This window comes from Chiloscyllium plagiosum, chromosome 28 (assembly GCF_004010195.1).
Source record: "Chiloscyllium plagiosum isolate BGI_BamShark_2017 chromosome 28, ASM401019v2, whole genome shotgun sequence".
NCBI lineage: Eukaryota > Metazoa > Chordata > Chondrichthyes > Orectolobiformes > Hemiscylliidae > Chiloscyllium > Chiloscyllium plagiosum.
Window position 1 is genome coordinate 42,798,731 of NC_057737.1, and position 12,873 is coordinate 42,811,603.

The window sequence follows — 12,873 nt, forward strand, 5'->3', positions numbered from 1 at the left end:
TCCTGTTCCCTGGATGCTGCCTGACCTGCTGCGCTTTTCCAGCAACACATTTTCAGCTCTGAATTCTCTACCTCATTTTTGAAAGGCTCCCAATTTCTAACTGTTCCTTTACCTGAGAAAAGCCTCTCCCAATCAACTTCTGAAAGCTCCTGCCTAATACCATCAAAATTGGCCTGATGTTAATTAAGAACTTTAATTTTTAGATCACATCTATCCTTTTCCATCACTATTTTCAAAGTAAGAATGATGTGCGATTTGGAAGAGAACTTTCAGGTGATATTTCCTTGCACCTGCTGTCCTTGCCCTTCAATTACAGAGATGATGGTCAACAGTAGTCATGTCATAGTTTGGGAAAATGCCTTGGTGAATTACTGCAGTGCATCTCATAGATGGTATACCATTACAGCCAATGTGTAAGTGGTGAAGGGAGCGGATGTTGAAAGTGGTGGGTTGAAGAGTGGTTGAAAGTACTCAAATAGGCTGCTTTGTCCTGGATGAATTCAAGATGCTTGAAAGCTTCAAACATTGGCATCTCCAGATCCAAGTGGAGAATACTCCATCACACACCAGACCTGTCGCTAAAAGACAGGCATTGAGGAGACAGGAGGTGAATTACCTTCTACAGAATTGCTAGTTTCTGACCAACTCTTGGAGGCACAATATTTATATGGCTGGTCTCGGTCAGGTTCATGCCAATGATAATCCCCAAGATCTTGATAGCAGGGTATTCAGAAATGTGTCATGCTACAAGATCAAGGGGCGATGGTTCTTTCTGGGGCATGTTCATTGCCTTAAAGGCACAGATCAGAACACCAGATAATTATTATTTAGGCTCCATACTGGATACTACCAGGCAGAAGTGCCATAGTGATATCAATTCACACAAATGCCTTCAAGTAACTAGAGCCATAGCAGCTTCTAATCCTAAACAGGGATTAGAACTTGATATATATTTTGCTTTTACTGGCTTAGAATACCTGAGCTGTGCATTCTCACAGTTATGAGTTCAATCAATTCTTTGAGCAAAACCATACACTCTAAAATTGATTCCTCAGAGAAAACAAAATTCAACACACTCTTGAAAGAAAATGGTTTGCACAAAGGAGAGAAGTATTTGAACTTGTCAGCAAACCCTTCTGAAGCTTTTTCTTCATCTCTTTTCATTTTCTTCATATGCTTGGAATCTGGCTTCGAAAACATTCTGCATCTTTCTTTAGCTGGTGCACGTGATTTGAAGAACCAAAAACAGACCTGCCCCATCATGTCATGCATGCTTCAGACAAAGTAATTAACACAAAAATCAAAGTTATGCTTTATACTCAACATTTCAGTTAAAAAGCTAAGCACTATAAGCAATAAATTAGCATTAAAAATTGAATATGAGAGAGTCTAATCCTGATCATTCTATTCCAGTCATTTTCATGGTCCCAAACATTTTCCAACAAAAATACAAGACAACACTTTATCAGCACTACACTTGGAACGCGTCCAATAGAAACTGGCAATGAACATATGTGTGAAGGGTAGTACTCAAATTGCCAGTATTCACCAAAGTCCAAAAGCTACAATATTTGAGGCAGAGTTAAAACCTGTACAACCCTCAGAAATTAATTGTTCTCATTTCTGTCCTGAAAGAGTGAGTTCTAATTTTAATACAGTGCCCTCTTATTATGGATTGACCTACAAGAGGTCACATTTACCTTATCAAGACTTGGAGGTGCCGGTGTTGGACTGGGGTAGTCAAAGTTAAAAATCACACAACACCAGGTTATAGTCCGAAAGGTTTATTTGGAAGCACTAGCTTTTGGAGCGATGCTCCTTCAACCACCTGATGAAGGACTGGTTCTCCGAAAGCTAGTAAACCTGTTGGACTATAACCTGGTATTGTGTGATTTTTAACTTTGTCTACCTTATCAAGACCATCTGGGTTCTTATGTATTCCAACCAAGTCAGCCCCCACACTAAACTCCAGTGGAACCAAGCCCAGCCTCTCCAACCTTTCCTCATTAGATGGTCCACTCAGTTCTGGTATCAATCCAGTAATCCTCCCTTGAATACCCTCCTTAATTGAGGGGTCGAAAGCTATTTACAGGATTTGAGCTGTGGTCTCATAAATGGCCCGTATAACTGAACAACAGCACCCTTACCGATATGTTCAATTCTTCAGGGCATAAATGAAAGTGTCCCATTCATCTTCTCAATGTTGTGAAGTCAGTTTGTTAAATGAATGGGCAAATACATGGCAAATGGAATTTTATGTGGAAAAATGTGAACTCATGCACTTTGGCAGGAAGAACTGAAAGACTATAGAAAGTTGCAGCAGCACATAGGGATTGGGCTGGGCCTTATACATGAACCCCAAAAGTACTGAAGTTCTTTGGGTAATAGGGAGGGCAGATGGACTGTTAACGTTTATTTCAAAGAGAATGGAGTATAAAAATAGAGAGGTTTTGCTAAAACAATACAAGGCATAGCTGGAATACCATGAACCTTGGTCCCCGCATCCGAGGAAAATTATTCTACATTGCATACAATCCAGAGAAGGTTCATTGACCCAATTCCAGATGTGGAGGAATTTCTGAATGCCTCTCTGCACAGTGATAGGAACATAGGAACAGGAGTGGGCCATTCAGCCCCTTTGAGCCCTTTGCACAATTCAGCGAGATCATGGCTGATGAGAGGCCTAACGCTGTATTCCTGCCTTTGGGCCATATCCCTCACTACCCTTGCTTAACGAAAAAGTGTCTATCTCAGATTTAAAATGAACAACTGATCCAATATCTACTGCTGTTTGTGGAAGAGAGTTTGAAATATCTACCTGATTGCCAATTGCTCACCTTTACTTTAATAACGGCATTTAAGTTGTTAATTTCACCCTCTCTCCCAGCTACAATTCTTTTCAACTGCTTTTACTCAAGCTCAGGATCACAGGGCAGTCAATCCCAGAGCTGAGAACCCTTGGCAATGAGTGTGATGCAGTGCCTGGCTCACTGTGATGAAGTTGAGGCAGGGTAAGGTTCCTGTGATGGAGGCAAGCATGGGTGGGTCTGCCTGCAGTGTGTGGTGAAGGGTAGAACTGGAGTCAATGTTTTCATTTTTGTGGGCTGTTAAATAGAGATACGTGCTATCAGGGTCCACATCAGCAACTATCACCAAGTTCAACCTGTTCTGATTTGTTAACAGTAGGTATAAAATCCCAGTCAAATCCCAGCAACCCCATAAAACTAAAATAACTAACATACAAACAATGTGACTCCCTGCAATGATAAGGCACAACTTTGTGGTGGGTGTCATTCCTTCCCTGTAGGGATGTATTAATTAAAGCCCCTATACATATGATCCACTTAAATGCCATGTGGAGGAGTAATGCCACTGCTAATTAATACACATATATGTTGGTACTTTTCGATTCATCTGTTTCTTTTCAATTTGTGTCCAAGAATTATTACATTTTTGATTGTCTTAAAAATTGACCCAATGTTTTACATCAATTTATTTCTTTTTGTCATCTGGAACTCCTTTTATGACCACTATACTATTTCCTCCTCCGAGCTGTGTCATTATTTCCCATTTAGCTCTCTGCTGGGACATCTGTGGTGAATTAATCTGACAGCAATATGTCTGGGCAGAGAGTTGGTCCAACACCACATATGGAATTAACCCTGGACAGAAACACTGACCAAGAGGAAGCTGGCACTGGGACTGTTTAAAAAGAAAACACTTAATCAGGACCAATGGTAGAGGATTCTGTAGCCACAAGGCTGCAACACACTCATTAATCAATGATAGAAATGAGTGACTGGAATTTGACCGCCACATTTTTGTTTCTAAAATCTAGATTTTATCCTGTTTTTTTCTGACATTGGAGAATGTTTCAAGGTAAGAAAGACTGGAAATCTCCACTGAGTTTTTCCCTGCAGCACTTAAAAGTCATAAAGTTGGACTCTCACAGCACGGAAACAGACCCTTTGGTTCAACCACTCCATGCTGACCATAATCCCAACCTCAACTCATCCCCCTTGCCTGCGTTAAACTATTTCCCTCCAAACGTTTCATATTCATTACCTTATCCAAACGTTCTAACTGTACCTGCATCCACCACTTTTCCTGGAAATTCATTCCACACACGAACCGTGCTCAGTGTAAAAAAAGTTGTCCCTTGCCTTTTTTAAAATCTTTCTCCTCTCACCTTACAAATATGCCCACTAGCCTTGAAATCCCCCAACCTAGGGAAAAAGATACCTTGTGCCAAAATTACAGTAGTGGAGCAGGAGTTGCTTTACAATTATTGGCCAAAGGTTTTTAGATTTCCTTCTATCACTCTCTCCCTCTCTCCTGCATTTCCCTCTAATCCTGGACACAGTTACACAGAGTCGAGAGTGTGGTGCTAGAAAAGCACAGCAGATCAGGCAGCATCCGAGGAGCAGGAGAATCGACATTCCTGACGAAGGGTTCTTGCCTGAAACATCGACTCTCCTGCTCCTCGGATACTGCCTGACCTGCTCTGCTTTTCCAGTGCCACACTCTCAACTCTGATCTCCAGCATCTGCAGTCCTCACTTTCTCCAACAGCTACACAGATACCAGTCTCTCAGTGATCATTCTTTATATGCCAACTTGCACAGTGCTGGCATTTGATTTGACAATATATTAAAAGCCAGCAAAGGCAAAAACATGCTTTTCTTATTATTCCTTCATACAATATGGGTGTTGCTGACAAGGTTAGCATTTATTTTTCCTAACAGATGAAGCTCAGCATAATTTTATGAATGCCAGATCGCCCATTTGATAGGCAGAAGTCACTTATCACATGGAAATCTGTGGGGGGAAAATACCCAAGAACTAGGTCTTATTTCCTGAAAATTAGAATTTAAAAATAGGAAAGTTAAGCTAAACAAAACTGAATCTTGCTTTGACCACACTTGTAGTAAGGCATGCAATTCTGGTCATCATATTACATAAAGATATAGAGGAGCTGGAGAAGTTGCAGAAATACCTGGGTCTAGACATTAGGAAATGATTAAATGGTTAAAGGTCTTTTGTCTTGTAACAGGTTGAGGGGTGACCTAACAGACGTCTTGAAATTATGGAAGGCTTGGATAGAGTGGATAAAAAAACAAAAAAAAACTTTCCTCTTGCGTGAATGAATGTAACTAGAGATAGTCAACATAAGACAGTCACCAATCAGGAATTCAGAAGAAGCCTGAAGAACAACAAAGGCTCTTATGGTGCATGATTTGGAGATGGCGGTGTTGGACTGGGATATACAAAGTTAAAAATCACACAACACCAGGTTATAGTCCAACAGGTTTAACTGGAAGCACTAGCTTTCGGTGATGAAGGAGCGTCGCTCTGAAGGCTAGTGTGCTTCCAATTAATCTTACGGTGCAGTGATAGTGTTCCTATCTCTGATCCAGGAGGCCCAGATTTAGGACTCCATCCCACCTGCTCCAGAGTTGTGCAACAATATCTTTGAACAGATTGATTAAAAATTATCAGTGAGGGAGAAGGGAGTTGATGGTTACAATGTTAGAATTAGGTGAGGAAAGTTGAAAGGCAAATCAAGTGAAGCAGAATTACTTGCAGGAACTGTTTAGGTGAAATGCTCTGTTTCTTTGTTGTATGTCCAATCGAATTCATGTAAAACTATCCTTGAGAAGCTGGTGGTTGAGTTGCTTCCTGAAACTGCAGTAGGTCACATCATCTAAATATGCTCAAAACGCGACAAGGGAGGGAGCTCCATGATTTTGATCCAGCAACAATGACAGAACATTGAGATTTACCAAGTCAGGATGATGTGCAACTTGGAGGAGAACGTATTGGTTATAGTTTTTCCTTGCTGCCCTATGTTTCTAGGTGGTAGAGATCACGGGTTTGGAAGATTCCATTGCAGGAGATTTGATGAGTTGCTGCAGTGCATTTTGTATGTGCTACATATTGCTGCCACAGTGCACTAGTGGCAATGTTAAACGTGGTGCACAGGGTATGGACAAAATGCAATGTATTGTCCTGGATAGCCTTGAGCATAAGCATCAGTGAAGTGGCAATCAGCCAGTGAAATTAAAGAGCATTCTATTGCACTCATAACTTTTGCATTGTAGATATAAAGGATAGAATTTGGCAAATAAAAAGGTAACTTATCCATTGCAGGATTCCAAGCCTCTTGATCTGCTCTTGTAGCCACGCTATTTAGTGACTGGCTCGTTTGAGTTTCAGACCGATTACTGACCCCAGGATCACGGTGATGGGAAATTCAACAATGATAATGCTGTTCAATGTCAACAGGAAGTGATTAGATACTTTCTTGATGGGAATGGCCACTTATCACCAAATGCCTGAATGCTGTCCAGGTCTGTCTACACACTCTCAGAATGCTTTAGTGAGGAATTGCAAATAGAATTGAACATTGTGCAGTCAGTCGCAGACATCATCATTTCTAACTTTACGATGGAGAGTAGGTCATTAATGGAGCAGCTGAAGGTGGTTCAGCCTGGGACACTGTCCTGAAGAACACCTGAAGCAACATACTGGGGTTGAGATGATATCTTTGCTTAAATTAGTCATTTAGACACCAAAAACAAAATCATAGGACAATTTAATTTCTTCAGCTCCTCTACCGACGATGTGAGAAACCAAACAAAAACTGGAACTGAGACTTTGACACTACCTACAAACAATTTAAAACCTCTTAACAAATCAAAATTATTTGACTGAATTACTTTACCCTAACACATCAAATCAAACTTGGAAATTATTTTTTTCTCTCAAAATCAGAACTAGCATTTCAGGGCAAATAAAAAGTCACTCCAGCAAGTTCTTATTGGGAGCAACACTGAATTGGACATTAAACTAATCTCCAAATTAAAAGACTCACAGAAGAAATTTGATGAATTCAATAAGGTACAACTTACGATACCAAAGTCAAGACCTCTGATTGCTCAGTGTACTTGTGCTATACTGTACTCACTGAAGTCATACTGGTTACACACATATGCCCTATGATGTCAGCTCTCATAATAAGATAGCCCTTATTTTTCCACAGTTTCCCAAGGTATACGTAGAAAATGAAGGTATTTTGATCAATTACTTTTCTGTGTATGCAATTTTATGCTGTCTGCACCAGCACAGAGTCATTCAACATTCAGGAACAGACAGTTAAGGGTTACCATATTCAAGTCACCCTGCTAATTTGACTGCTCCAAATAAAAGTTACATTTAATATTGACGAGGGACAAAGGCAGGATTGGTCACAAGGTTTTCATTAGGCCATCCGTAACAGTTCAAGGATCACTGAAGAGTGCTTCTGGGGTCACAGTTACTTGGAGAAGATGACAGATAGGAAGAAATGTAAACTGTACGCAAAAATAACAGTTTGGCTGGACTGCAAATAGAACTAAACTATGCAGAGTCTACACATTTAGGGACTCAGAATTCAAGAGCAGATAGATATCTATGGTCTATTAGAACTCAGGAACAAGTTATCAGAGTTAGTAGGCAGCTAGGTCAGGACTCAGGAAAAGTCCTTGGAGCTGAGAGGTCTCAGAAGAAGCCGGGTGCTACTAACAGTTCATAGTTAAAAATCACACAACACCAGCCAGCCACCTGACAAAGGAACAGCACACTGAAAGCTTGTACTTCCAATTAAACCAGTCGGACTATAACCTGGTGCTGTGTGATTTTTAACTTTGTTCACCCTTGTCCAACACCAGCTCCTTCACATCATAACAGTTCACAGCAGCCATGATGAAGATTGAAGGAAATTCATAAGCATTTCTGCAACCAAGCTAGATTAGAGGACAGGACACATAGTGGCGTGGTGAAGTTTGCTGTTGGGAAAAGAAATTAACTTATACCTGAGAGATGACTTGTGCAATGAAGGTTCCAGAATTCATGGGAACAGTCATAGGAATGTGAACAACTAGAATACAAGCAGTCACTGAGCCCATGATAGAGCAGCTTTTTTGGGAATGTCAAGTGTAGGCTGCAAGTGAAGCAACATAATCCCTTGTGAAGAGCTAACGAGATTTGGTTACCCAAAGAAATCTGTCTGAGTTGTTCCAAAGACTAAACCAGATATGGTCCACAATACAAATACATTAAACTGGCAACTCTGCTGAAATTTAAGATTACAGAAATGGATGGAGAAATTCAGGTCAGGCAGTATCTGTGAAGATAAGCACAGTTAACATTTCAAGATCCAGTGACCCTTCTTCTGAACTCTGGTCGCTGGACCCGAAACATCAACTCTGCTTTCTCTCGACAGATGTTGCCAGAGCTGAGTTTCTCCAGCCATTTCTATTTTTTGCTTCTGATTTCCAACATCTGCAATTGCTTTTTTTTTGTTTAAATTTAAAATTAGTTGTGAAGATTGGAGATGTAGGGCTAGAAATGAACAAAGAAATGGCAGAAGAATCAAGCACTAATTTTAATGCTGTCTTCACAAAAGAGGGCACAAATAACCTCACAGAAACATTAGGGAACTGACAGTCTCATGAGATGGCGGAATCAGTATTAATAAGAAAATGGCGCTGGGAATGTTCACGGGGTTAAAGGCTCACAATCACTAGGGCAGATGCTGCATCCCAGAGTACTGGAGGAAGTTGCCTTGGAAATACGGGATGCATAGGTGTTCATGTTCCAAAATTCTATCGATTCTGAAGCAGTGCCTACAGACTGGAAAGTGGCAAATGTAACCTCGCTATACAGTATATAAAAGAGGGAGAGAAAAATCTGAGAATTACAGACCAGTTGGCCTAACATCATAGCAGTAGGGAAAGTGTTAGATGCTACATTTTCTCTATTCAGAGTTATTACCACATACCTGTGGAACAGGTGGGACTTGAACCTAAGTCTCCTGGTAGGGACACTAACATTGTGCCGCAAGAGCCCAAAATGCAAGAGTCTATTATAAGTGACAGGACGACAGAACACAGGGAAAGCACTAACAGAGGTGGACAAAGCAAGCATGGGTTTACGAAAGGCAAATCATGCTTAACAAATCTCCTGGAGCTTTGGGAAGATATAACTAATAGAAAAGGGAGAACCAGTGAGTGCGGTATATTTGGATTTTTAGAAGGCTTTTGATAAAGTCCCTCATAAGAGGTTCGTGGGCAAAGTTAAAGCACATGGAATGGGGATAATATATTGGCATGGACTGAGAATTAGCTAACAGACAGAAAACAGAGTGGGTATGAATGAGCCTTTTTCTGAGTTGTCTAGTGGTGCATCGCAAGGATTAATGCTCGGGCTCCAGCTTATATATATATATGTGTGTGTGTGTGTGTGTGTGTGTGTGTGTGTGTATATATAAAAAACTGGCTTTGATGAGTGAATCAAATGAAATAATTCTAAGTTTGCTAATGACATGAAGTTGGGTGGGACTGAGAGGTGAGAGATGGATGCAAGGAGGCTGCTAGGTGATTTAATTGAATGAACGTGTAAACACACAGCAGTTGCGGCACAATGTGGCTAACTATGAAGTTATGCACTTTGATGTGAAAAGCAGAAAGGAAGAGTGGTATTTAAATCCGTAATATATGGGAGGTGAGGATGTACAAAGGGGTCTGGGGGTTCTTGTACAGAAGTCAATGGCAGTAGGCAGGGAAAGTACAACAAATTAGGGTAGGAAATGGCATATTGGCCTTCAGTACAATGCTGTATTGTGTACAAGTTTGGTATCCCTGCATAAGAAAGGATATACCTATCATAGAGGTTCACTGGGCTAATACTGGGGATGGCAGGACTGTCCCATGTGGAAAGATTGTATCAACTGGACAATTAGGGTAGGAAATGGCATATTGGCCTTCAGTACAATGCTGTATTGTATACAAGTTTGGTATCTCTGCATAAGAAAGGATATACCTATCATAGAGGTTCACTGGGCTAATACTGGGGATGGCAGGACTGTCCCATGTGGAAAGATTGTATCAACTGGACTTGTATTCACTAGAGGAGAAAGTGAGGACTGCAGATGCTGGAGATCAGAGCTGAAAATGTGTTGCTGGAAAAGCGCAGCAGGTCAGGCAGCATCCAAGGAACAGGAGAATCGACGTTTCGGGCATAAGCCCTTCTTCAGGAATTGTCGATTCGGTCACCCAAGATAGAAATGGAAAGGTGTAGGAAGGGGAGGGAGGAGTCTGAGACGGTCCAGGTGAATTTGAGGTCGAGGTGGAAGGTGTTGGTAAAGTGTTGTCGATTCACCAGAGTTTAGAAGGATGACAGAAGATGTGATTGAAACATATACAATACAAACTAGACTGGATGCAGGGAAGATGTTTCCTCTAGCTAGGGAGTCTAGAACCAGGGGATACAATCTCAAGATATGGGATAGATTATTTAAGACTGAGATAAGGAACAATTACTATACTCAATAAGGGTAGTGAGCCTGCGGAATTTCCTACTACAGAAGACTGTGGAAGCCAAATCACTCAATACATCCAAGAAACAGACAGATTATTTTTGGACTTTAAAGGCACAAGAGGTATGGGACAATGCAAGACAACGGTAATAAGATGGAGGATCCGTTCTGATGATAGTGAATGGTGGAGCACGCTTAAAGAGCCGAATAGCTCACTCGTGCTCCTGGTTTGTGTTTCTATGGTGCAATCCCTCAAACCTCAATAGCCTTGACAAAATATGACCAGAAATGTGTTCTACACAGCGCTACAGTATTTAGTGTATTAATCCTAGCAAGAATTTGTAGTTCTATGAACTCAAAACAGCTACAATGCTTAATGCAGGGAGGCAAATGGCAGGAAAACATGGGTAAGATTCTCAAGGGTATGCCCAACGCTTCCAAAATCATAAATCTTCATAAACTGGAAAAAGACTCATGACTGAAATGCCTTTTCTTCTCCCCCTTTCAAGTTTAACTAACTTTTATTCAAGGATGTACACCACTTAACGTCTTAAAATGTCAAGAAAATCTGCATTTTCCTTCTCCTTTAAGTGTTTGGCTTGTCCACTATCAGCACTAATCTGCCTCACTGTAATTTCAGTAGAGTTGGAAGCATCTAATTGTTTCTCAACTGCACACATTTTGTCTCAGGATATCACTTTCTCACATGTTAAACATTCTAACTGAAAATCTGTATTTTTCAAGAGTAAACATAATGTTGCTTATTTTTCACTTTGTAATATTTAAAGGACACAATCATTTAACTGACTAGCTCTGCAGCTCCTTTGTGAAATGAGTGCCCAGGGTTCAACATATCGATCATGAGTTTGTTTTCTCCAAAATTTGGATCAAATCAAAACAAAAAAAAAATCACAAATCACATACCAGACTGTCTAATCCACCTCCCAAAAGATCCACAGCTCCCATCTGCATTGAAGACATCTGTGGCACATTGACAGGGGGACCCAGGTCAAGGTTCAGCAGGTCACCCAGAAGGTCACCTTGGGATGGAATAACTTGAGGCTGTTGCTCCAAAGTCAAGTTTGCTGCAGGGGCTGGCCCAACTGGACTATCAGGCTCAATTCTAAAGGAGAGAGAAATGTAGCATTAAAGATTGGTGCCTATAAAGTACAAGGAATAATTTCAAATGAGGAGCACTAGCAGACATTTGCGAAATAATTGACAGTAGAATGCAATGCATCCGTCACTGATTCACTTATCATATATCTGTACATATGGTTTGGAAAATGATGGTCATTTGGATAACATTTAGGCATTTGAGATACAGACCCTCCAACAATTGCAGTTTGCCTTATCTTTAGATATACTACAGACGGTGGTGCTTATAAGTTATAGATGTTAATGAAAATGTACAAAAGCCAACAGTGAAACAGATGCATATCAGCGGTAACAGTGCAAATTGAGAGTGAATTGAGGGTATTGACCAAACTTTTATGGAATGAGTTACTATTATAATCAAAGGCAGTGAAACTCAGTCACTCATCAGCTGTCTGGTCACATTTTACAGAGCAACCGGTTATCCACATCACAGCAGTATGCTCCCTCATTGTACCAGCTATTAAATCAGTTGAAAATTGAAATTTCCACAGATGCTCAGCAACTGTGTTTCTGGGCAACAGTTCAAGCCTCTTCACTCAGGTACTGACAATCACACTCCTGCATCTCAGCACTGTACAGAGTGAGATAATAATAAAGACACAAACTACAACTCCAGACAAGACTGCTCGCCAGTGAAAACTTTAATGACTTTGATAACTTCAAAGAAAGAAGGGTTTAGGTGAAGACAGCTTTAGAAGTTTAAGTGAGAAGCAGAAGTCAAGATGACAGAATAGCATGTGTGAAGAAAGTTAAAAATCACACAACACCAGGTTATAGTCCAAAAGGTTTAATTGGAAGCACACTAGCTTTCGGAGCACTGCTCCTTCATCAGGTGATAGTGGAGGGCACAATTCTAAGGCACAGAATTTATAGCAAAAAGTTACAGTGATGTAACTGAAATTATACATTGAAAAATACCTTGATTATCTGTTGAGCCTTTCATCTGTTCGAATACCATGATAGTTTCACTTCTTTCATGGGTAAATCACAAAACCCTTTTTTTTAAAAAGTTGCATTCTCAGGTTAGCTGTAACAATGAGTGTTAGATAGACAATATGTTGAAAGTGTTAGCCCCCTGTTTTCTCTGTCTATGCCATGATGTTTAGACTGATTCTAATCTGAAAAGTGAGAGAAGAGTTTTACATGAATTCATGCAGTTTTTGAGCAAAGTACAATGTAACTCTGCAAATACAAATTCACCCCACAAAATATATGCGTGCATGTGGGTCTTTGCCTGTTTGTGTGTGTCTGTCTGTCTGGGGTGGGGGTTGTGAGTGTGAGAGAGAGTGTGAGAGAGAGTGTGAGAGAGAGTGTGTGTGAGAGAGTGTGTGAGAGAGAGTGTGTGAGAGAGAGTGTGTA

At 40.6% G+C, this 12,873-nt stretch overlaps 1 protein-coding gene across 3 annotated transcripts in view; it reads right to left on the reverse strand.

The window, feature by feature from the left end:
• Nucleotides 1-12,873, reverse strand: part of LOC122564151 (AP-2 complex subunit beta) — a 310,855-nt gene that overhangs the window by 182,491 nt on the left and 115,491 nt on the right. For all 3 annotated transcript variants that reach the window (XM_043718785.1, XM_043718786.1, XM_043718784.1), the window contains exon 14: nucleotides 11,281-11,479. In XM_043718785.1, the coding sequence (XP_043574720.1) occupies nucleotides 11,281-11,479 (199 nt within the window). The remainder of the gene's footprint in view (nucleotides 1-11,280; nucleotides 11,480-12,873) is intronic.